This window comes from Aspergillus lucknowensis (assembly GCF_044049455.1).
Source record: "Aspergillus lucknowensis strain CBS 449.75 chromosome Unknown BJX67scaffold_21, whole genome shotgun sequence".
Classification (NCBI taxonomy): Eukaryota; Fungi; Ascomycota; class Eurotiomycetes; order Eurotiales; family Aspergillaceae; genus Aspergillus; species Aspergillus lucknowensis.
In genome coordinates, this window is record NW_027263565.1 from 260,178 (window position 1) to 282,253 (window position 22,076).

The 22,076-nt window shown below is 51.8% G+C and overlaps 10 protein-coding genes across 10 annotated transcripts; 6 read left to right on the top strand and 4 right to left on the bottom strand.

The window, feature by feature from the left end:
- The first annotated feature begins 2,187 nt into the window (after positions 1–2,187).
- BJX67DRAFT_112077 (uncharacterized protein) lies at positions 2,188–3,046 on the top strand. Its single transcript, XM_071024335.1, has 4 exons — positions 2,188–2,538; positions 2,588–2,713; positions 2,766–2,891; positions 2,948–3,046. Exons 1-4 carry the CDS (start codon positions 2,358–2,360, stop codon positions 2,986–2,988), a joined length of 474 nt encoding a protein of 157 aa, XP_070886032.1. The 5' UTR covers positions 2,188–2,357; the 3' UTR covers positions 2,989–3,046.
- A 694-nt stretch (positions 3,047–3,740) lies between these two features.
- On the top strand, positions 3,741–4,135 carry BJX67DRAFT_381376 (CTAG/PCC1 family protein; the record flags this gene model as incomplete). Its single annotated transcript, XM_071033010.1, has 2 exons — positions 3,741–3,784; positions 3,838–4,135. 2 exons carry the CDS (start codon positions 3,741–3,743, stop codon positions 4,133–4,135), a joined length of 342 nt encoding a protein of 113 aa, XP_070886033.1.
- Positions 4,136–5,402: 1,267 nt separating this feature from the next.
- Positions 5,403–6,067, top strand: BJX67DRAFT_372204 (glutathione peroxidase; the record flags this gene model as incomplete). The annotated part of the gene is made up of 2 exons (XM_071031214.1): positions 5,403–5,445; positions 5,532–6,067. The coding sequence occupies 2 exons, from the start codon at positions 5,403–5,405 to the stop codon at positions 6,065–6,067; spliced, it is 579 nt and encodes a 192-aa protein (XP_070886034.1).
- A 180-nt stretch (positions 6,068–6,247) lies between these two features.
- On the bottom strand, positions 6,248–7,522 carry BJX67DRAFT_353823 (translin). Its single transcript, XM_071029157.1, has 8 exons — positions 7,375–7,522; positions 7,265–7,301; positions 7,148–7,201; positions 6,918–7,051; positions 6,745–6,850; positions 6,596–6,681; positions 6,389–6,538; positions 6,248–6,340 (listed from the first exon to the last, which is right to left on the bottom strand). The coding sequence occupies exons 1-8, from the start codon at positions 7,438–7,440 to the stop codon at positions 6,269–6,271; spliced, it is 705 nt and encodes a 234-aa protein (XP_070886035.1). The 5' UTR covers positions 7,441–7,522; the 3' UTR covers positions 6,248–6,268.
- A 561-nt stretch (positions 7,523–8,083) lies between these two features.
- Positions 8,084–8,862, bottom strand: BJX67DRAFT_353834 (DIM1 family thioredoxin-like protein). Its single transcript, XM_071029158.1, has 5 exons — positions 8,712–8,862; positions 8,622–8,655; positions 8,519–8,566; positions 8,175–8,417; positions 8,084–8,123 (listed from the first exon to the last, which is right to left on the bottom strand). The coding sequence occupies exons 1-5, from the start codon at positions 8,790–8,792 to the stop codon at positions 8,098–8,100; spliced, it is 432 nt and encodes a 143-aa protein (XP_070886036.1). The 5' UTR covers positions 8,793–8,862; the 3' UTR covers positions 8,084–8,097.
- A 12-nt stretch (positions 8,863–8,874) lies between these two features.
- BJX67DRAFT_353836 (F-box domain protein) lies at positions 8,875–10,600 on the top strand. The gene has a single exon (XM_071029159.1). The coding sequence runs from the start codon at positions 9,336–9,338 to the stop codon at positions 10,464–10,466; it is 1,131 nt and encodes a 376-aa protein (XP_070886037.1). The 5' UTR covers positions 8,875–9,335; the 3' UTR covers positions 10,467–10,600.
- A 204-nt stretch (positions 10,601–10,804) lies between these two features.
- BJX67DRAFT_112904 (uncharacterized protein) lies at positions 10,805–12,286 on the top strand. The gene is made up of 2 exons (XM_071024337.1): positions 10,805–11,187; positions 11,239–12,286. Exons 1-2 carry the CDS (start codon positions 10,906–10,908, stop codon positions 11,998–12,000), a joined length of 1,044 nt encoding a protein of 347 aa, XP_070886038.1. The 5' UTR covers positions 10,805–10,905; the 3' UTR covers positions 12,001–12,286.
- Positions 12,167–15,250, bottom strand: BJX67DRAFT_112916 (putative PHD transcription factor). The gene is made up of 2 exons (XM_071024338.1): positions 13,435–15,250; positions 12,167–13,385 (listed from the first exon to the last, which is right to left on the bottom strand). Exons 1-2 carry the CDS (start codon positions 15,026–15,028, stop codon positions 12,334–12,336), a joined length of 2,646 nt encoding a protein of 881 aa, XP_070886039.1. The 5' UTR covers positions 15,029–15,250; the 3' UTR covers positions 12,167–12,333.
- A 1,969-nt stretch (positions 15,251–17,219) lies between these two features.
- On the top strand, positions 17,220–20,817 carry BJX67DRAFT_112998 (putative C6 transcription factor (Mut3)). The gene is made up of 4 exons (XM_071024340.1): positions 17,220–17,686; positions 17,747–18,533; positions 18,583–19,194; positions 19,243–20,817. The coding sequence occupies exons 1-4, from the start codon at positions 17,437–17,439 to the stop codon at positions 20,660–20,662; spliced, it is 3,069 nt and encodes a 1,022-aa protein (XP_070886040.1). The 5' UTR covers positions 17,220–17,436; the 3' UTR covers positions 20,663–20,817.
- On the bottom strand, positions 20,777–21,952 carry BJX67DRAFT_112984 (oxidoreductase, 2OG-Fe(II) oxygenase family). Its single transcript, XM_071024339.1, has 2 exons — positions 21,563–21,952; positions 20,777–21,468 (listed from the first exon to the last, which is right to left on the bottom strand). Exons 1-2 carry the CDS (start codon positions 21,880–21,882, stop codon positions 20,892–20,894), a joined length of 897 nt encoding a protein of 298 aa, XP_070886041.1. The 5' UTR covers positions 21,883–21,952; the 3' UTR covers positions 20,777–20,891.
- Positions 21,953–22,076: the final 124 nt, after the last annotated feature.

Genomic DNA, 22,076 nt, shown 5'->3' on the forward strand with positions numbered 1-22,076 from the left:
GTATGCAAGAACTTGTCTACCGTCTTGGACGGTGGCTGGCAATTCGTCCGCCGCTTGAGCCACCGCTATATCTCGAGATCACCGACGGGGAACGCTTTGGTTGAGGCTGCTGCGAGAATTCGGTTAGCGGTCATATGTATATCCCATAAGGGTCAGTTTGAGAAACATAGACAGAATTGCTGAGTTGAGGGATCACTCGCAGCGGAGCTGCAAGTGCTTGGGACATATATCAGGGACCAACGCTGAAGGGGACGGGCAATCATTTCTGAGGCGGGACGAGCATGTACAGAGATCAAAAGAGGTTTGATTGAAATCAGGACTCGATGGAGTCAGAGGGAGCAGGAGCTGAGCGATATGGAAGCTTCTCTTCAAGAGATTTCGGTCACTTCGCACAGAAAGGCAGAAGTAATCGTGTCCCGACGGATGCACACGAATAGCTCCATAGAAAGACAGGCATTCTGAAGAGCTCGACCATGGAATTGTGCTGGGTCAGCTCTCATCACTCGAGCTTGAGCCCCCAAGAAACAGCCCTCTTCAAGGATTGGCCAATGAACTCATGCTGATGGATGCAAACTGCTTTTGCTCGTTCGGATCCAACCTTCCGCAAACCTGTTACCCAGCTTGAAAGGCTGGTCCGCTTTCTTCAACCCAGATCCCTCACCCTTTGAGGCTGATTAAGCTTCGAAGGCGCGATCCAATTGTTGCTTACTTGGCAAGTGGCATCCGCGATGAGCAGATGGAAATTCACAGAGTTTTGCGTCATGCAGGGACAAGCCACAGAATGACTCCATCTCCGTCGCCTCCACGAGGATCCTGGATTCCCTGACTGTGGCTCCTTCATCCACGACCCATCCACAATCAAGCCCAATCCTCGAGCACGCTATTGTTTCCAATCCCTCTTCCACGAAATTACCAAGTCTCTGCATTGATCGCTTTTCCACCAGACCTGACGTGGCAGACCCATTCCTTGAGCGTGGGACAGATACCATGCAGCGTGGAGGGCATGATCAGCATTTGGAAATGAGACAGGCACCCAAACTGCGACGAACAAAGCCTCTGAGCTTCGTTCCTCCATCATCTCGAAATTGAGCTGGATCCCCCAATACAGGATGCCTTTGCCTGTTCGGGAGCACTTTCTCATCGAGGCGGCTTGAAGCAGGCACTCCAACAGATAATTGGGGCAGCAGCCCACCGCTGGGTCAGTTGATGGCCAAATTGGAGAAAACAAGGTTTGATGACATCAAACGAACTGGAGATGAGCGAATTACCCTGGAGGATGTCTCCATCTGTCGTGCTTTTTGGCTCTTCTTGTTGGAGCGATTATTGGCGGATGGCGCAGATCAGGGCGGAACAACGGGGGTCAAAACCCATCTCAGGGGCACTTGTCCAACAACCCACAGAAACCGTGAGTTTATGAAGAGTGCGTTGAGAGGGGCCAATATCGATTTTGCAGCGTGTTGCATTTCGAATCTTTGCATTTCTTTCTTCCTATGCTGGTGCTCCTAGGGAGGCAAGCCTCCACGTTCGAAAAAAGCCCGAACAAGCCCCGCACGCGAAATCAATAGCTCGCAAAACACCCATGGAAGATCCTCCCACTAAAAACTAGCTTATGACGTTAACCTGGGCCAAGCACACAGCATTTCAGGGTTCCTGGCGTTCCCAAAGTCCCGGGTGGAGATTGCTGCTCAACGCTATTTCTCTCCAGAGCGTGGTGGCGCTCACTTTCTCTTCTGCCACCCCCGCAGGCTCCTTGACATTTGCTGTTGCTCAAAGAAAATTGCCGCGTCAGATCAACATCATCCATCCTCATCTCACATCAGTACTTTTGGTCATTGCACCACCCAATGTCGAGGTGTTTGGAAGCATCTCAAACGTCCAACTGACTTCCTGTGTCCACGCCCTCATGCCGCGAGGGCCTCACAACAAACCGAGAGTTCGACGATGTCCGTTTGACTTTTCAGTGTCTGGGTCCGAGGAAATAATGCCTTTCAGGCTGACAGCAGTGGAGCTCCAGTGAGGCCAGCAGCACGCTTTCCCTTGTCGATCGCTATTATTCCTTCTCTCTGGGACGGTGTGCCTGAGAAACCCTCTTCTGGAAGTCATGCTTCTTCATACCGTCTCCTGGCCGCCCCTGATCTGCAGAGCAATGTCAGGTTCGGAAGGCCCGCGAATGCCAAAGGAGATGGAAAGCGCCATGGCTTCTATAAAATGCAGTCGTCAGCCCTCCGAAACTCTCTTTCTTCTCTCCAGCCAAGTGTTCAGAGTATTCACTCAAGTCATTCTTTCCACTCAAACCCACCTCAAGTCACTCATTATCTGACCCAAGTCGTCATTGAATTTTTACCTTAATCATCAAAATGAAGTTCACTGGAATCCTCGCTTCCCTCGCCATCGCCAGCAGCGCCTCTGCTGCTGCGCTCCCCAAGCTTAACGTTGTCAAGATCCAGTCCACCGTGGCTCACCTCGACACCGTCCTCGACAACATCGAGGCTACTGTCCCCAAGGGCAGTTCCAGCGATCTCAGTGGCCTCACCTCCGGTATAACTCCCCATCTTCGTGTCAAGCAACATCGAACTGACAGTTCTAGAACTCGGTGGTATCCATTCCACCCTGAACGGCCTCGTCGGCTCCCTCGTCGGCACCGTTGAGTCCAACGGTCTTGTTCAAGGTGTGCTCGACGTCGCTGGTGGCCTTGTCACCTCCGTTGTCGGTGGTAAGTAACCTAGCCAGCTTCAGTCGTCACATTCGAGCTAACATGTATCCAGTCCTTGGCTCCACTGACCACGTGGCCGACTTTGGTGTTCTGTCCAACACTCTCATCAGCCGTATCCAGAGCGGTGAGGTCGACCCTGCTGCTCTCGAGCAGCTCCTGACCGTCATTGGCGGTGCCAGTAAGTCATCCGAGCTCGGCCGTTCACTCCCTCAGTCACTGATTCGTGAAATGCAGACGGCCTTTCCGCCCTGAACTCCGTTCTCTCCCAGCAGTAAATGGGGCCACCTGTTCCGAAGCTCATACTTCTCAAGAGCAAGTGCTGTAATTTGCGAGATATCAAAGGAAGCCAGGCCCTACAAGAGCATAGCGAAGTTGGGCGTCATGTTCGATTCAGGCGAAAGCTCGTTGCTTTAGGTTATTGTGTGGGATAATCAATCCATAATGCCCTTCAACATATCTATTTAATCCGATGAAGGCGAACGTCGTGAGGTTGGAGCCAGTAGGGTGCTGCGTAATGTCAATAATAGTGGTGGTCGAACTTGACCTGCATTCTCGTCGCGTTGCCGCCCCACCCGCTTGACCGCGGGTTGGCTTCCCGTTTGAAGAACTCTGAGATTTCACGAAGCGGTATGGCCACATCTAAGAGAGCTGTGGAGGAGTCGACTCGTCCATGACTGAAGGCAAGGACCGAATTCGCAGCGTTTGCAATCATCCCAGGACTCGGTGGCGCGCCCTTTGAATCTCTGCTAACAATATAGTCAAGTATGCTCCCTCCTGCGCGTTATCAAGATGTTTTACACGTCCAATTCGCGAGGAGCGAGGCCCTATGTCGTATATTTGTGGTTGCTTTGATATACAAGGTCAAACTGGTGGGTGCCTCGGGGAACACCTAAATGTGCTGACTCATCGCATCTCAAACCTCACGCCACCCGCCCAGCGAGACAATTTCTCTGTGCATGAAGATCAGATATCACACCCGACTCGAGGGCCTGATAATTATTCCCAATTGCTCTTGTGGAACCCCAATATGGCCGCCACACAACCCCAAAGTACCGAATTCCCTTACTCACTGTACGTCCAAAACACCCGTCACCAAGCAGCGCACAACTAACCCCGGCAACCAGCACAATTTCCCTCCCCCTCCCAAGCCACCGCCTCGCCTCGTCCGCTCTCCGCGCCCTCGAAGTCGACGCCGAGCTATCGCCGCTCGTCCGACGAGATTTCGCCTTAAAATGCGCCGACACCCAAGATGAAGCTGCAGATGGTGATGAGGGGAAGACCGTCCTCGAAACTACTTACATGGCGACTACGAATCGCATGTTGAGAGTTGCTGTGAATGGGTTCATGGAGAGTTTAGGTGTCGTTCTTGGGGTTATGGAGGAGCTGGATGTGGATGTGCTCGAAGAGGAGAGTAAGGCATGATCGGAGTGGATTGATCGATTGGTACAAGTTGAAAGGAAGACAAACATATATCCAGGGCAACACGATACGCTACAAACCCGCGGGCTGCCGAGGGTGCCAGGGCGAAGTCGAGGAGCGAGTACATCTCACCTCGAGAGAGTGCGTGTTGCCCTACCGGTTAAACCCTTGAGAGGCATCAGGGACGAATTGGAGCCACGCCCGCATCCTGGTCTCCCGGGCTCGGAGTATAACGAGCGGCCTCCGTCGCGGCAAGTTCTCTGGTCTTCCCTAGGTATCGGGGCGAAGCTGCGAGTGCAACCTCAAGCAGCTAGTTGGTTAAGTAATAGGCTTCCCCAAGCCTATGGCTGGTTGTGTGATTGCTTGCTCTGGAGCTATCAGCAGATCCGCATGCTGCACAGCCATCTCGACCGTTGCGTTTTCTTGTTGCTCTTCCTAATATACCATGTTCGCTTCATAGTTTCAATCCCGAGAATTCCATGTCCTAGTGCCCTCTATACTTCTGAGCCAACACGAAAACTCCCCTTCTAGAGGACCTCCCACCTCTTAACTGGCGCAAAGGTACTTGGAATACTTACAACCCGGGCGGGTGGCCAACACATCCTTCCCGCGATATTGAATTGCCGTTGATGAAGCTCGAGGACCCACGATATAAACCGGCCTCCTCTGAAGTCGCGGGCTCGTCACCGCTGTCGCCGCAGTCGGGACTCGGAAGCGGGAAATACGTTTACGAAAGCGACGCCCAATCAAACAAGCCAGGACCAAAGCATGTGAATCTTGTCTCATAATAAAAAGATGAAGTCATTCCCAAGAGCAAAGCTTCCAAATCACATTCTGGAATCCTGAGAGCCGCTGAGGTCGAGACTGGGGTCGCTGACAAAAGGCTCAGCCACAAGTGATGACATCGGCTCGGCTGCGCCTGCATCCGGCGCCCCTCACGAGCTTCACAATCAGTCCAACGGCGACACTTTCTCAACTCCCAGTATTATTTCCCTCCCGCGAACCTCGGCGCTAGCTAGCACTGGCGTTGATGCCACTTTCCTCTGCTAGTCATCGCTGTGGCTTATCCTTGAATAATATCCCGAGATTACTCAGGCATTCGTCCAGAAGCGGAGTCGTTCTCAAGGTACAAAAGGCAACTTATCCCGTTCTTGCCAGGGCTCCCACTTCTTGCATTCCTCTCAGTCTCACACAGGAACGACCTTTCCCTGAGATTACCAAGGCCCAAACCAAGCTTTATTTCAGATCATCGTTCACCAGCACGACCACCATGACGTCCGCGACCACTTTCTATGACTTTGAGCCCGTAGACAGTACGTCTGTCCTATCCCGACTCATGCCGGCACTCCCCCTCCACCCTGGAAAGCTTCAGAAACTAACCTCCCTCACAACCGAACAGAAAAGGGCAACCCCTACCCTCTCACCGACGTAAAAGGCAAAGTCGTCCTCGTCGTCAACACCGCCTCAAAGTGCGGCTTCACCCCGCAGTTCAAGGGTCTCGAAACCCTCTACCAATCCGTCAAATCCAAGCATGGCGACGACTTCCTCGTCATCGGCTTCCCCTGCAACCAATTTGGCGGTCAGGATCCCGGATCGAATGACCAGATCCAGGAATTCTGCCAGGTCAATTACGGTGTGACTTTTCCTGTCTTAGGGAAGACGGACGTGAATGGGGACCAGGCGGCGCCGCTTTGGACTTGGATGAAGGAGTCGCAGCCCGGATTGTTGGGGTTGAAGAGGATTAAGTGGAACTTTGAGAAGTTCTTGATCTCCGCGGATGGCAAGGTTGTTGGGCGGTGGGCTAGTACGACGAAGCCGGAGTCGCTGGAGGCGACGATCCTGAAGGAGATTGAGAAGGCGAAGAAGGAGGGGACTTTGGCGTCTCTTGCTAAGAAGGAGGAGGGTAAAGAGGTCGAGGCCGCGAAATTGGCTTGATTTCACCCGCCCCTCTCTTCCCATCGTCGTTATGGTTTATGATACCAATGTTTCTTGCCGGTGTGCCCGTTACTGGTAAATTGTGACCCTATTGTTGTAGTCCCCCGATTGAGAAGCTACTATTGGGCTTGTTTTTATGTACCTAGTATCGTTGTCATGAATACTCACTAAGCAATAACTATCTGCTCTGGTCGGCGACCATCAACCACTTTTGCCCTTGGGAATCAGATTGCGCAGCGAGAGATCGTAAACTACATCCTCCACTTTCTTGACCTGTACCAATGTCAACAACACACCATTCCAGGACCTCGAGAAACTTACACTGTACTTAATCCCGTCGCTCCGCTTCCGTAGGATGTCATTCTTCAGGTTCAGCAACTGGAACCCAGAAAACAGATCCTTGATAAACTGATTTATCTGCGTTGGGCGATCATAGTCACCCAGAGTGACAGAGTTAACAGCAAGGCGAGCCTGTAGTGGTTATCAATCACATAACACGTGAACAAAAAAGGAGTGTATTAAACGAACCAGCTCCTCAACCATAGAGATAAGCGCAAGGAGGTACTCCTCGAGGGTGAGATGGAATGCGTCCTCTTCCTTGAGATTTACGGGGACTACACGGCATCCTACGTCAGCTTTACCCGTCCGGGTGAAGCATGGAAGAAGATGTGACACACTGTCAAGGAACTTTCCAACTTCCTCCATCGTCAGAAACGAGGCAGAGCTAGAACTCTTGTACTCCTGCAGCCCGCCTAACCAGGCACACAGCTCGACGGACGAGACCTAGAGAAACATTTTGTCAGAACATCAGGAAAATTCAGCATGGCTAAATTGAGGCTAACAAACTCACAAGATTCTGGAGCTCCCGAGACCAAAGGCCGTTGTATTTGTAGAATGGGTGCTTGTCTGCCACGCTTCTTAGGCGTGAGATTTCCTCTTTTTGCGCGAGGATTTCCTTGGTGGCATCTTCGAGAACGGGTTTCACTACGCGGATTAGTACTCAGGCTCAGCAGTACTCAGACTCAGCCTTGGCTACTGGATCATTCTTCATAAGGAGGAACTTTGAGAGACACCACATACACTGCTCCGCGGGTGTCGAGTGAGCTCGAGAGAGGGTAGCTTGTGTGGATCGGCCTAGTTAGGCCAACATTGATGTTAGCTTGGCGGCGTGGACAACTCGGGTTGTGGTTCTTGGACCTTTTCTAGCGAGATTCTGCACAATATCATGGAGCTCCTGTATGTCTTGTCAGTTGTTCACTCTGTCCTGTTTTCCAAGCTCGGCAAGCTAGTTGGATGATGGCGTCTACATCTCTGACAGCGGCTTCCTCGTCAATTTTGGTTTGGAGACTTTCAAAAATCGCGCGGTCGATCATCTCGTTCGTGACTGTTTTATTGTTCCTGGGGGTTGGCAAGTAGTATGTGGAAATTTGATGGAGTCTTGAGGTGGTGTTGATTGGAAGTTTCGTCATGGAGATCCCAGCAATTTACTGTGGGGCCTTTTGTGGTTCTGTGCCTGAGGTGTAGATCTGATATGGACAGCTTGAAGCAATTCTATTCTCATGTCTCGTTCCTAACCGGAAAAGAGTCTCGTATATCTGGAAAGCGTTTGCTACCGCTGGATTCCTTTATAGACGGTTCCACTCATGTTTATGAAGTTCCATTATTGCATTTCCAGTGTGTCATAATTTCATAAAAAGCGGCGGACATAAGATCTAGGGCTGAGGCTTCATCTCCAAGTCGACAGGATATTGCCGAAATTTGGTAGCATTCTTTCCAGCAACTTGCACCTCCAGCTTGCCCTCCACAATCCCTATTCAGATACTGATTTGATCGACCTTCCCAAACCTCCTGCATCTTGAATGCCGCCATGATTACCACGCGCAACAGCCCCTGCCCAAGAACCTGCGTACCCTGCTCTTGAAAGACCACAGAGAGTTCCTGAGTGGACAAAGGCGTAGCCGTTCCTCTATCCGTTCTATCCGGATAAATCGCGCCCTCGACCGACGAAACCACCGAGAAGCTGAGATAACTCAGTACCGGTATCTCGTAGAGTAATCTGTAGAAACGATCAGATACCATCATATCTGTGAGTCAAAGATAAACTCACCTTTTGGGCTAACAACCAGACCCCGTCCTTTCCTCGCCCCCTTGTAAATAGTCTCGATGATATCAATCAACTCCTGCTTATCCTCAAGCACCCAGTTCAATTTGTTATTGTTACCTGTCCCGAAATCACACATGATGTGCTTATTCCGGAAGAAGAACATGATGGTCATTGGGTCGAAAAGCTCATACATTGTGTTGAACTCGGGTACCTCGTCGATGTCGCAGAGGTAGATGACAGCAAAATCTGAGGCCGGCTGATTAGTGATTTTCCCCAAAGCGCCGAGCGCTGAGGCGGGGTCAAAACAACAGCCACTGACAACAGAAAGAAAGGGCTTTCTGACTTACTTTTCACTCGTTCCGCAAGTTTGAATAGGACTTCGTCCTGGCGCATACCTGAGACGAAAGCGTTAGCCCTCCATCTTACCACCACGGAACCGGGAGAACTCACAATCAACATCATGATCTCGACCGAATCTAATAACCTACATGCCATAATTAGAATGGTTCTTTTTTTCCGGAGATATTTTCGGATTCGCACCACTAGTCTATCTTCCTCTGAAAGGATGGCCTGATCAACGTGCCAGGCTGTGCGCAGATGCGGCAGAACCACGGAACCCATAGCGGCGAGTCGAAGGGACGAGTGGCAGAACTAGAAATTGATACCTATGTAGTTGTTGAAACAGTCTTCGTTGTCGGCCACAATGGTTAGTTCAGGATCACGTGGATCTGACCCACAGTTTGAGCCAAAGGCGGTGAATCTGGTCGAACAAGGCCCGGTTTCTCGCTGGATTCCATTCAGACAATCTCTTGGGAGTATATCTGCTTTTGCTGCTCTGATAAACTGCTTTGGAAAAGACTAATCCATTGCATAGCTGGCCTTCCCTCAATATATTAGCCTCCAATCCACCAGAGGCCCGTCGTCAAAATACATCCCCTAATGCTCTCTCTGGACCCGGTCGCGACAGCGGGAGAAGTCGACCACACTTGAGCCTCTTGGACTTCCGCTCTTCTGCCTTCTGGCTTGCACACCCTGACCCGTGGTATTACTGCTCCAACCCGTCGCCAATGCTCTTAAGCGCACATCCTTCAAGACCTCCGTGCGCGGGATTTCCTTCGTGATGCCACACTTCATTGGGCTTGATATTGGCCTATACCTCCAGTGATGGCGTTAACCACCTCTCCAATTGAGTCTCTGCCGAATGAGCTTCTCGACGAGGTCATCTTGCTCCTCGCCACGCCTCCTCCGTCCTGCGAGAGGCTCCACCACCCTCCCAGTGTTCAGATCACGAGATCAGGAAACCGAGACCTAAAGAACCTATCCCTCACTTGTTCCCGTCTCTTGGACCTTGTTCGGCCCCGTCTCTTCTCTCATAGTTGCTTCGAGCTGAGGGATGTGGATAGATACATTGAATTTATATCCTTGGGTTTGTGCGGCTGCGTCACATCTATCGTGGTAAAGAAAGGAGCTGTTTCGGATGATACTCCAGTGTCCGAGCCGCTATGGTGGCGGCGTCTCTTCCGCAGGGTTAGACCTCTGCGTTTCACGGTACTTGCGCCGCCCTCGTTCATCAAGGAACTGCTAGGAATGCAAATGCCTGAAGAACATGGCTGGGCTTTCGAAATCCCGCTTCAGCTTCTACAGTTGGAGTGTGACCGGCGAGACCCCAATCCTGCTCTAGCTTCTCAGGTGGATAAACAACTCGGTCTCCTAGACTGTGCACCGTGGTCCTCCTTGCTATTTAATGAGTCGTCGTCAATCAAAGCGTACAACCATTACGAGTACTTTCTTTACCAAGTCCCTTCCCTATTTCACCGTTGGGGCTCATTAACATCCAATCAAACTTTGTCTGAGAGACCACGTCTATTCTCCTCGCTGGAGAATCTGACATCCTTCACCTATGTGGCCGTTTTCCCCTTTTATAACCACGTTCAACTGGTCCTTGACGCTGTGGAACTGATGAAAAATCTCCGCTCATTGAGCATCCAGCTAGGGCCCTCTCGGAATGACAGGGTGACCGAGCTTGAGCAGCGGGGCTCAATGGATCCAAGCGACCCTTGGATGGAACTCGCTACTGGATACTCACTTATTGCACACGCCGTCCGAAATCTAGGAAAGACGAGCCGTCTCTCAGTGTTCACCGCCTGTGACTACAGAATGGACGCTGTTCGGGCAGAGATTGATGTAATACTCGGGGATATTCTCTGTGATGGTTCATGGAGGCACAATGGCCATGGCACTTGGGCTCGGACAACGACTGAAAGAAGTGATGTTCAAAGGACCCGACAACGGTAGATACAAGTGCTTAGTGTTCCATTTCTCATGGCAGCTTCTGCTAGGAGCTGAGCTGGATATTTGAGACTCCAATTTCTCTGTAGTATTTATGCTTTCTCCTCTACGATCTCTTCCCCATGTCATTTCTAGACCACATAACATACCTGGCATGAATCCAGGTTTGTAGAGGATCTTTGTGATATCAACTTCCTGCCTAAATCCTCAGGCTGCAACTTGTGGAACGTGCCCATCCACATATCATCGAAGAATTGGAATCCCGGCGTTTCCAATTGCGTCCAATCATGACATTCGCGGCCGGGTCGGGGTGCATCTGACTATGAACCAACCGATCGCTCTTGGAAAATAAATTTTCATTTCTGAACGTCTCAATAAATTAACCTTAGAGCAGATCGCTACCCCCCTCAGAGATTCAATCGCGCCTGTCGCCAACACTGAGCAAATGTCACGAGCTACTGCATATAACATCGAGCCTGCAGGCCCGTTTCTAGCACATTCTCTGCTGGGGCGATCGAAATCAACTGAGTCGGGTTCAGATCTTGACTCGACTTCCAAAGGCGAGAACCCCGAACGAGGTCCGTTGGACGTATGGAATCTCAAGGCCGACATTGAACGAGGGCTGCATGCTTCCGCAGATGATCTCTTCCACCCAGGAACGGTAATTGGTTTCTCTAGGCTACGAGGTAGATCACCCAATGGTAACGATGACGATTTTGTAGGCGAGGTATGCATCGCCCGAGTCCATAGGAACGAAATACTAATGACCACCTCCAAGCCACCACGATATCTCCTCACAAACTGGCTCCACCGTACTCCAGCCACATCGACTCCCGAGAACAGAGCGTTCATAATTCACCCCGCCAATTTAACAATATTCTCTCCCGAGACACTCCTCGCATCACTCCTCTGCCATCAACCGCCGCTGCCGCGCTCCCAAGCAATCTCATGCCTAGACTCTGTCCAACTGTTCCCTGTATTCGACCTCGCGGCTGCCGTGCAGGCAATAAACGAGGTCTCAGACATCCTGCATAGTTTCTGGGAAACACGGCAAACAGAAGACGACGATCACAGAAATCAATCCGAAGCTATTCCGCACTCAATAACACTTATCGTTGCGGGCCTGGACACGCTCACAGAGGCCGTTATCCGGGCTTCGAATGCCGTGAGAGGAACAGCTGTTTTGAGTAGCGTGCTACGGACATTGACCCAGCTGTCTCGTATGCATCGGTCCTACCTCTCCGTTGTTCTGGTTAATACTAGCGGTGTCGGGTCGACGGTGCGCGATGACGCTGCTGGGACCCCTCCACAGTCCCAGAGGAATTATGACGCACACCAGAGTCGGGATGATGGTATTCAATCGATGTTTTGCCTAACGGATGAGCCTCTCTTCCCTAGTCTGCTGATGAGGACACTCGACCAAGGCATTGATACTCATCTTCTAGTGTCGAACACGAGGAGAGCCCCTGTGGTCGAGGTGATCAAAGATCGGGTGGGCAGTGGTGTTGGGAAATGGTGCACCTGGGAAAAGAATCAATGATATGCCTACTCAAGTATTAACGCCAGACACCCATGAGAACAGAACAGCGTATATGCCGCAGGCAACGAATGACTCAACTTTGTTATAACATATTGTACAGGCTATCTACCACGAGTATATGCTTTTGTCTTCCGGGCCGCTGTCAGAATGCGCCAGCCTTATGCAACCAGTAAGCAAGCAAACAACCAAGCCAACCTAACTCCGAAATGCGATCCATCCTCTCCCTGGAACAAAAGGGGTATCAGCCAAAGAAGTCAGTCAACCTTCATGCTTTGAACTAAGGGATAGGGCAAAGAAGCAAAGAGAGAGCCAAGAACAGAATCAGCCAACTTGCTAACAGCCGTTTTGAAGGTTCCCATTCTCGGCCCACATCCTGAGAACTGCTCTTTCCACGACCGCTTGAGCTTCTTTCTCACACTCAGCCAAGTCTTCAGTAAGAGTTCGTTCTTCAAATACAGCATCCTGTTGCTGGACCTTCAGCCACTGTTTGTGTCTCTCGCATCGTTTCTTCGTACAAACCCCCCGAGTGAGACTCGTGAGTTCATCCTCGGCATAATCGCCATCCATAGCCATGTCACCGTCACCATCGACAGTGCTGGGGAAACTCGAAGCAAGCGCTTCGGGTGTGCCTTCTTCTAAAGCATTCTTCCCCGCTTCCGATAGCCTCCACTCGTCAAATTCATCGTCAGCCCAGGCTAATCTTGTATCGAAGCCACAAATATCTTTCCAACCTCCTTTGGGGTCCTTTTTCTTCAAGACTTCCACTATACTCTTGGACCTTTGGCGAACTAATGTGAGGAATGTACTGCGTGCGTCTAGCATATCTCTGCGATGGAACAAGTCATCGCGTCGCTTGCGCAGTTTCTCGATCTTTTCTGCCTCATCCGGCGAATAGTTGAGGCCATCAACGCCAACATCCAGACCAAGCTTCTTGCTGGGCTTCCCCTCCGCATCTTCGTCTTTCATTTCCGGTAGAGGTTCGACAATATGTGCACCTAGCTTACGGAATTCATCCGCTGACGTGACTCCCATAATGACGGCTGCAAGGTCACCGGCAGTAAGAACTCCTCCTCTGCTTCCAAGGTCTGCCATGCCATCATCCCCATAATCTCCAATATGAGATCCCCCAAACTCGCTATCGTCGTCTTTCAGATTAAGGCTCCCATTGAGTGCACCCCTACGGAAGGTCTTTGGTTTTTGAGTCACTGACTGGGAAGGTAGATTAAGGTGTTGGGTCTTCTGACGCATAAACTCCAGCCCATGCTCGTCAGAACAATACTTGCTTGGGTTTCTCTGGTTAAAGCGAGCGGGTTTCCGACACCCTTTGAGACGACACATCGGCTTCCAAGTAGTCCATCCTTTCCCGTTTGCCTTGCAGTTTGGGCCTGGCTTATTATCAGTACCAGGGAGAAGGAGATTCGTGGCAAGACTCACATATATACTTCTCAATCAGATCAGCGTCTCGCGGGTCAATGTTCACGCATTTTCCATGGAACCAATCCTCACACCCGCCATCACACCCAATCATCCATGTGTGGTTGTCGGGCTTTCGGCAGATGCAAAAGACCTCGTCATTGTCTTCAGAATCTTCTTCCTCTTCCTCCTCCAGCTGCTGTTCAACTGCAGCTTTTTGGGCGCCTTTCTTCTTGATTTCGGGTGTCGGCGAGTTTGCCAAAGACGCGGAATTTTGCTTTTTCATTCCGCGTGCCTTGCTAGTGCGGGAAGATGACGGAGTTTGGGAACGACGACTGCTCACGCTCTCGTTATCCTGATCATCAAGCTTGCGTTTCTTCGCTGCGGGCTTTCGACCGACCCCTTTCTTGGTTGTCGCGGGGCGGCCCCGTTTAGCTGAGGCCTTTGTGGAGTTCGCTGGGGAGGATCGATCTGTCGAGGAGGCCCTCGAATCCCCCATACCCTTGAGACTTGCAACTTTCTTGGGAGTCGGATGGTCTTCAAGCACATCCGTGCCATCAAGCTGGGGCAGCCAGGGTTTAATGTCGATTTCAGCGTTGGCGGGAACCCCATCCAGGCTCACGTTAGAGGGTTCAATCTTGACTGGAGGCGTCGGTGCGCTTCGCACATCGGTCGGCCCATTCTCTACTGTAGCTGCCGGCAGACCTTCGTAAAGGTCATCCCACGCTTGAAGATCCTCGAGACTGGCCCCCAATTCCTTTTCTGAGGCTATCTGTGGAACCCTGATCTGCCGGTGTACTTTCCTCGCTCTCTCAAGGCCAAAATATCCACTTTCTCGCCAGCCCGTGAGGCCCACTACCCGGTCATTGTCCACAACAATATTTGACAGGAGCATATTATTGTGAACAAATGAGTTGTCGTCTTGCTTATCACCCTCTTTGAAAAGTATATTTCGCTCCAGCTCTGCCGTAGCAGACGGATGTTTTGGATTGAGCCCATTGCAGACGTAGGATGGATGATCTGGGCGACTATCGATATTTCCGAGGCGTTGCAAGATATGACGACATTGTTGTCGGAGTAACTCAATCTGCTCTGGCGTAAGGCTTTTCCACGCAACATCAAGAGAGACTCCGGGGATTCTCGCTTCCACCGTGACATTCTTCCCCGACACAGGCCCGCAAAAATACAATTTTGGAACAGCCACGTCCAGATCTCTTAACGCATCCTCTGCTTTCCTCGATGCACTCAGCTCGTTCGCATTCAAGAAGGAAAACCGCTCGGTGGTTGCGTCAGTCACATCTTCCTGGTCGACTCTGATAATTACGCTGCCAGCAGCATACGCTTGCCTCGCGCCGGGCACATGCAATGAGTTTTCTGGTGCCCATAGAGTCTTCACCGTATCTTCCCAGTATCTTATCGTTTCCAAGTCTCGTCGGCACCACTCATCATCTCGAGGTTTAAAATCATCCTCTCGCGGCCTATAGCGGCCGTAGTACACACTTCGCTGCCGGAATGGGTCATCTGCGGGAATGCGCTCGGGATCGGTTTCATAAGGGTCGCAGATTTTCGCCCTATTGTCAGTGGAGCCATTGGCCTGGCTCGTTTCCTCCGCCATCTCAAATATCCCTCCTTGCGACCACCGAGTCCCTACACCTCTCCTAGCTTGAGAGCACTGTGAATTGGGAGCTGGAACGAGCAAGCTGGTCGGCAAATAATAGTGTATCGAGGTAGAGAAATAAGAATAACCCGTTCTCGACTTTTAGAAGCAGACTATGAATCTCGCATTTGTCACACGTGCGAAGCGCATTCTATGGGGCGGCGTCGTGGTTATTAGATTATTGAAACAGACATAGACCAAAAATCTGGAGCTTGACAGTAATTGGGCACTCCGGAGAGAGAGAGAACCAAATACCCTCCTTTTCGTGATAGTGACACAGCGACGGCGGACTGTTGGATCAGGATGCGAATCAGGCGCGGACTTCAAGCTGGCAGGCGTCACCAGGAACTATGCGCTTAGGGGACAGGGGATGCTTATGATGTCGGAGCAAAGGGTTCACAATCATTCAAAAGGTAGATTTGGTGATCCCAAGCCACTCATAAAGAAACGAAAGCTTGCTTGAACACGCGCGCGGATGGGAAAATTGCGCGGTCGGCGACGCGGAGTTTGGGAGAAGGCGATAAAGATTGACACCTTAGGTTTGTGGCAGAATGCGAACTTATCGAAGGCGGTGGGGGAAGTCCCGAGGGACCGGAGAGGTGCTCTTCCTCCCCTCCTCCTCCACCTCCTCCTCACCAGAGGCACTCTGGAATCTCAACAAGGCCGACGGAGGCGTAATTTTACTACTCAAATCGATATCGCATTCTAGACACTAGCTAGCATAAACCCCCCGCCAGGACAACTCCACTCAATACCAAGCGAGTTCCAGAACACTTCCACACTGCGATTCAGATAATCTTGGCAGGTACATGGAAATTTCGACTCCTCGAAGTTCCCTGAAAAGAGAGAAGCATTAGTTTCAGGAAGAGGCAGCCCTGGTGACCAGGGTACCGCACGCGAAGTCTCGGTGTAGAAGCATGTCTGCGCGATTTATTGCGTGACATTGGAAGCATTAGCTCGCCTCCTGTCTTGGGATACTTCCTCCCCAACCTTGGAAATGATCGCAGGTCGAGCGCGAGAGCTTCAGGGCCATCACATTGGATCGTTTATCGGTATCACTGGAGTCATCCTCATCTGCCCTAAAGCTTGCCTTTTTCGGAAACTCGATGGCGCACCCGTGGACCCTTGTGAGAGCAATCAATACGAGGAATGACTGTCAGTCAGCTGCACGATGCCCAGACCAGCAGAATCCTCCAGAGGAATGCTTTCCTCGCGCTGAGCAAACAAATCTCGCAGGATCCATGACATCATCACATGATCTGATAAGATGCAACTTGACCAGGCACGCTCCCACACTCCTCTCCGCCCGGACCTGCTCTCCTCACAAGCACCGCAGACGGACCACCGACAGCGCTAGATCTGATCGAGTCCGGGAGTCCGACACCGGTGGACAGTCCCCGAATCCGAGCACCGACGAGAGGACTAAGCCTTTTAGTGTGAACGGACCGTCACCGGATTGGCCGACCACGGCCAGGGCTGCTTGTCCCATGCCAGCGAGAGCAGAGTAATGAACGAAGATGTTGCATTTGAAGGATAATTATCCTGTCAAGAAGATTGTGACAGCGAGACGAGCCACAATAGGAGAAACAGCAGCAAAGCGAGGTCCACAGTGGAACAACCCAGCTTCGTCAGGCTCGATGTTCTCCGTCTGTCGCTCAGTCCCAGTGGAGGCACATCCAGGAGTTCTAATTCCTTGGTTCTTGGTTCTGGGTGAAGTTTTCCCCTCCACGAACCCAGGCGTTGCTTGGTGAGAGTTAATAATCATGAAGGATTCAGCCTTAAGAACAAGATTATCTCATCAAGAACCAGCTTGTTTCCAGCGACCCAGCACCATCGCTCCCACCGCAGCTCGTATTCTCCTTTCCCGCCCACTTTGTCTCCCCCTCTTCTCGCTGTCGAGTGATATCTTCTGCCATATCTCCGATGTTCCATCAGATCGAGAACGCCCGGCGCTTCTTAGTCGCATCAAAACTGCTCCGTCGCCGATCTTTGACCCGTACTTTTTGAAAAGCTCGCGCTGCTGATTCTTGACTCATCCAACCCTGCGTCCGGCGGACATTTTTCCTGCAGCATCTTCTTCCTCTCCAGATCTCCCCCAGTTTACTCCTCTCAGAGTAACCCGATTCCACAGAATACAAGAGAGAGAGAAGAAAAAATAAGAGAGAAACTGCGAGTTTCTTCTTTTCGTCATCGCCGCAATTTCCCAACTGCGCCTCCCATGACCCGGTAGAGTGGTCGAATCCGGTCCCCTGCGGAGGTGCGCCTTCTTCTGTACGCTCGCTCATAAATTCCAATTTCTCTGTCCCCTATTCAAGTTCTACTTAATATCAGTCGTATGCTCCGACCGCGGAACCATTAGACGCTCTATGGCGACTCCCTCTTCATCTTTCCTCCCCGCTGATAATACGGGTGAGGAGGACCCCACCCCAGACTCGACCCTTTATGTTCATGACGAGGCCGATTCTCAAGACAATGCTGCGCCCGATGCCAAGGTGAAGACCCCGCTTCCCATGCAAAAAAGGCGCAGGGTGACCCGTGCATGCGATGAGTGTCGGCGCAAGAAAATCAAATGCGATGGGAAACAGCCCTGCACCCATTGCACCGTCTACAGCTATGGTATGCATTGCTTGACTTCTCAGCTCGACAGGCTCCGGCTAACTCTGCGCTTCTTTATAGAATGTACGTACGATCAGCCCTCGAATCGACGTCGCAACCCCGCACCACAATATGTCGAAGCGCTCGAGAATCGCCTGCACAAGGCCGAAGCCCTCCTTCAGGTCGTTCTTCCTGATCTCAATCTCGATGATCCGCAATTCGACGTCCATGCAACAGAGCAGTTGCTACAAGCGATCAAACAAGAAAAGCTCCAGCAGCCACAACCACAACCGCCGGCGCAGCAAGCCCCAGAAACGAATGGCTCCGCGGAAGCTCCAGGCTCGGATGGGGCGGGGGCCGAGGAGTCATTACTGGAGTCAATGGTCGACAACTCCGGCTGTCTGGACCTAGATGACCAGGGCCATTGGGATTACCATGGGCATACGTCCGGGATAATATTCCTTCGCCGATTGCGGAAGCAGCTTGGAGTCCCTCAGCCCGGGAGCTCCGAAGTACCCCTGCGCACGCGCCCTGCCTTACAGCACTTGCTGGAGAGCCCGAAGTCCACGTCCGAGTCTCCGCAGGAGTCATCCTTGCCTCCGACGCACGATTTGCCAGCCCGCGATGTTGCACGACGTCTGTGTCACAACGCCTTAGAGGACGGCTGTGCATTGATACGTTTCGTGCATGAACCATCATTCTACGCGATGTTTGATCGGATTTACGATACCCCACTGGAGCAATTTACAAACGAAGAAAACTCCTTTCTCCCACTACTTTATATTGTCATGTCCGTCGGCTGTTTGTTCTCTGACGATGGAGCTGGGACTCTTGACATGGGCGGATATGAAAGTGCGATAGGTCAAGGGTACGTCCAATTACCCGCTCTATGACATGTCTCGAGCTAACAAATGTAGCTTTCAATATTTCAAAGCCGGTCGACACTTGCTGGAAATTACTGACTGCCGTGATCTATCGTCATTGCAAGCTATTTGCTTTATGGTCCTTTTCCTACAATCCTCCGCAAAGCTAAGCACCTGCTATTCATATGTCGGGATCGCTTTGCGCTCCTCTCTACGGCTTGGCTTGCACCGTTCTGTCACCACAAATTTCAATCCTGTTGAGCGAGAATTGCGCAAACGAATCTTCTGGGCCATCCGAAAAATGGATGTCTACGTGAGCACCCTGTTGGGTCTCCCACAGATGCTAAGCGATGACGACATCGACCAGGGGTATCCCCTGCCCATCGACGGAGAATTTATCACCGCAGACGGCATCATACCGACTCCGGAGGGTCGGATACATGCGATGATTGGTGCTAATGCTCATACCCGACTATCTAATATTATTCTCAAGATTGTGAAGTACATCTACCCTCTCAAGACTGCCCAGCACCTGTCAAAATCAGATCAGCGCTATGTTGTTAGCCATTCCAAGATTCGAGAGATTGAGCGAGATCTCCAGAACTGGATGGAGGAGCTGCCGGCAGCCTTGCGGCCGGGGACCGAAGTCTCTCCACAGATCGAACGGTAAGGCTCATATATTCACTTTCGATCAGTGTTCTAACGGATTCACAGGATACGGCAACTTTTACGTATCAGTTATGCCCATGCACAAATGGTCATGTACCGCCCTTTCCTTCATTACGTTTCCAGCGGCTCGCAGGCGAGAGGTGTGGATCGACGATCTTACGCTTGCGCCGCCGCATGCGTCAGCGTTTCCCGCAATATCGTTCATATCACCACGGGGATGCATAAGAAGGGACTCCTGAATGGGTCCTTCTGGTTCACCATGTATACCACCTATTTTGCCATTCTATCTCTACTTTTCTTCGTGCTTGAGAACCCTGACTCGCCAACTGCGAAAGATGGTGTTCTTAAGGACGCCATGGAAGGTAAAAACACGCTTGCAGGGTTAGCGAAGAAGAGCCTTGCAGCCGATCGTTGCTCGCAAAGCCTGAACAGCCTTTTCAAGAATCTGCCTGAGTTGCTCAAAAACCGACAGAGTTCGAGAGCTAAGGTAAACTTGAAGAGGCCAGCCCCATTCAACAGTCAAACGGAGCCTGCACCGGAGCCAGGGCCGCCTCAAAGAGCAAATACTTTCCCGGTTCAACTACTTAGTCGACCACCTAAGCTGGAGGTTAACAATACCCCCAAGAGCCTCGACGACAACCACACACCACCTTCGCCAGCCCCAAAACCCAGAGCTAGCCATCTACCCACCTGGGTCCAACCATCCGCCGAACAGCCCAAGAGTGCTGTTTCAACTCCACCAAGCTCCGCCGCACCACCTGATTTCGCTCCTACCTCGTCAAGTACACCAGCCATGTCTCAGGCGTTACCTATACGGGAGCCCGCCACTGGACAATTCAACCCCCAGCCACCACCAACCAGTACTACCGGCTTCCCCGACCTTATGCCGATTATGTTCCCATCAGGCGACCCGTTTGCGTATCCCACACAACCCATGTCGACCCTGGAAGATGACCATTTCCGGTCCGAAGGGACCGGGGTTAATATTACAGCGCCGTTCACGCCCGCCATCCCGACCACCGCAGATCAGAATATCAGCTCTACCAACGTCAGTCGGCCTTTTGAAAACCTCGCCGGGTTTCCCATGTTCCAAAGCGGGTCTCAATCAAGTATGAGTGCGGCACTTTCGGGCCGGCTCTCCGGATCGCAACTCCATTCCCCGGCCTCACTCGAATCCACACCAGCCGAGGTCGTCAACAGCCCCGATCTTGTTTCGATTCCGAACCAGAATTTCATCTGGCAGGGCTATGGCTTTAACCAGCAGCCGAACTTTGTGCCCGACACGGCCACGGTACAGCCGATGGCAACCGGCATCGAGCAAGCCTTCGGCATGGGAATGGATGACAGCGCCTTCGGCGTCGGCCTTGATCTCCCAGGTGTGCCGCTAGACGACATCTTCGGCAATCCAGACATGAAGCCTGGGATCCCTAATGACGATTGGACCCAGTGGATGAACATCGGGTAAGCTACGGCTGGGTCATGAGAATAAAAATGTTTAATGAACTGCATGCATGGACGAAAAAAGAGGCGTTGAGGGACACAAATTAATATACCAAATAAACAATCTACGTTTACATCCTTCTATGAACTCTGTATCATCCAATCTTCGACAGATAATGTACACCATATATGATCCATCCTTTCCAAACCAAAATCACGAGACATATACATAGCGATATATGTAGCGATATAGATCACCACCTACCCCTGGGAGGCTGATACCAACTCCAAATATTCATCCCAACTTTCTCCCCCTCTTCAACCGGGACAGCCGCATGCCATGTCTCGGCATACCCGCTCCCATCCGCCCTCAAATTCTCCCAAAACACCGCATTCCCTTTTATCGGCTTGAACGTCACCCCTTCGTTCCTCCCTCCTTCCCCATTCCCCTCCTCACCATCACACTCAACAAACTCACACCACTTCTTATCCCGCGGCCTCCTCAACCGGGGAAAATTCGTCCCACCACCCTTACACTCCGCCGCCAGATAAACCATAAACGTACTCAGCCTATCCCCGCCGCGGCCTCTCGCCGTCCCCGCCCAGTCATAGTGGTGCGTGTAGTGCCCCGACACGTTGTACCGCTGCGTCCACATGCGCTCGATATAGAGATGCGGCTTCCAGCCCTGAAACGCGCGGGCGCGGGACTCAATACAGCGGACTACGGCGTCGCGGGGGAGCAGGGCGCGGTCGGAGAGGCGTTTCGTTGTGTTGGGGGAGTTTTCGTGCGTGGAGTCGGAGTACAGCGTTGAGGGGGTGTAATGTGGGAGGCTTCATTTCGCCCATTGATTCTTGTTAGTCCGTGGGATTGAACTGAGGGGTAGAAGTAGGCGAGGGAAGGGCGAGGGAGAGAGGAAATGAATACCTGATATTAACTAGATGGCCCGCCTCCGGCCCCGAGAGGAAGTTCTCAATGTATATGACCAGCGGCTTCTGCGCGAAGATATGGAGACGATATGTATCGCTCCCAAGGTCGCACGTTACCGGCACACCGTCATCGAGACTAAGCACCTCCGGATTCAGCTGGATAGACGTATCTTCGTCTTCATCGTCGTATAATGAGCCATATCCACTGTCAGGCGCGAATGCCGGATCGGACGGGAAGAGCTGGCGGAGGAGCGGGGCGATGACGAGGAAGTACAAGGGGATGAGGTAGAAGATGGAGGAGAGATTGAAATTGAGCATTGTCAGTCCAGCCTCTCCTCGTTTCTTTTTGTTTTCTCCCGTTTCTCCATGTGATTGGACTTCGGGTTTTGCGACAGAGCGAGGAGTGAGACCTTGGCGCTGGCCGATTGCGTCTGACAAGTGCACGTGATTTCCAAGAAAAGAACCATGCAAGGCTGAAAGAGAATAGGGTCGCTCAAAACGACCTGCCGGTG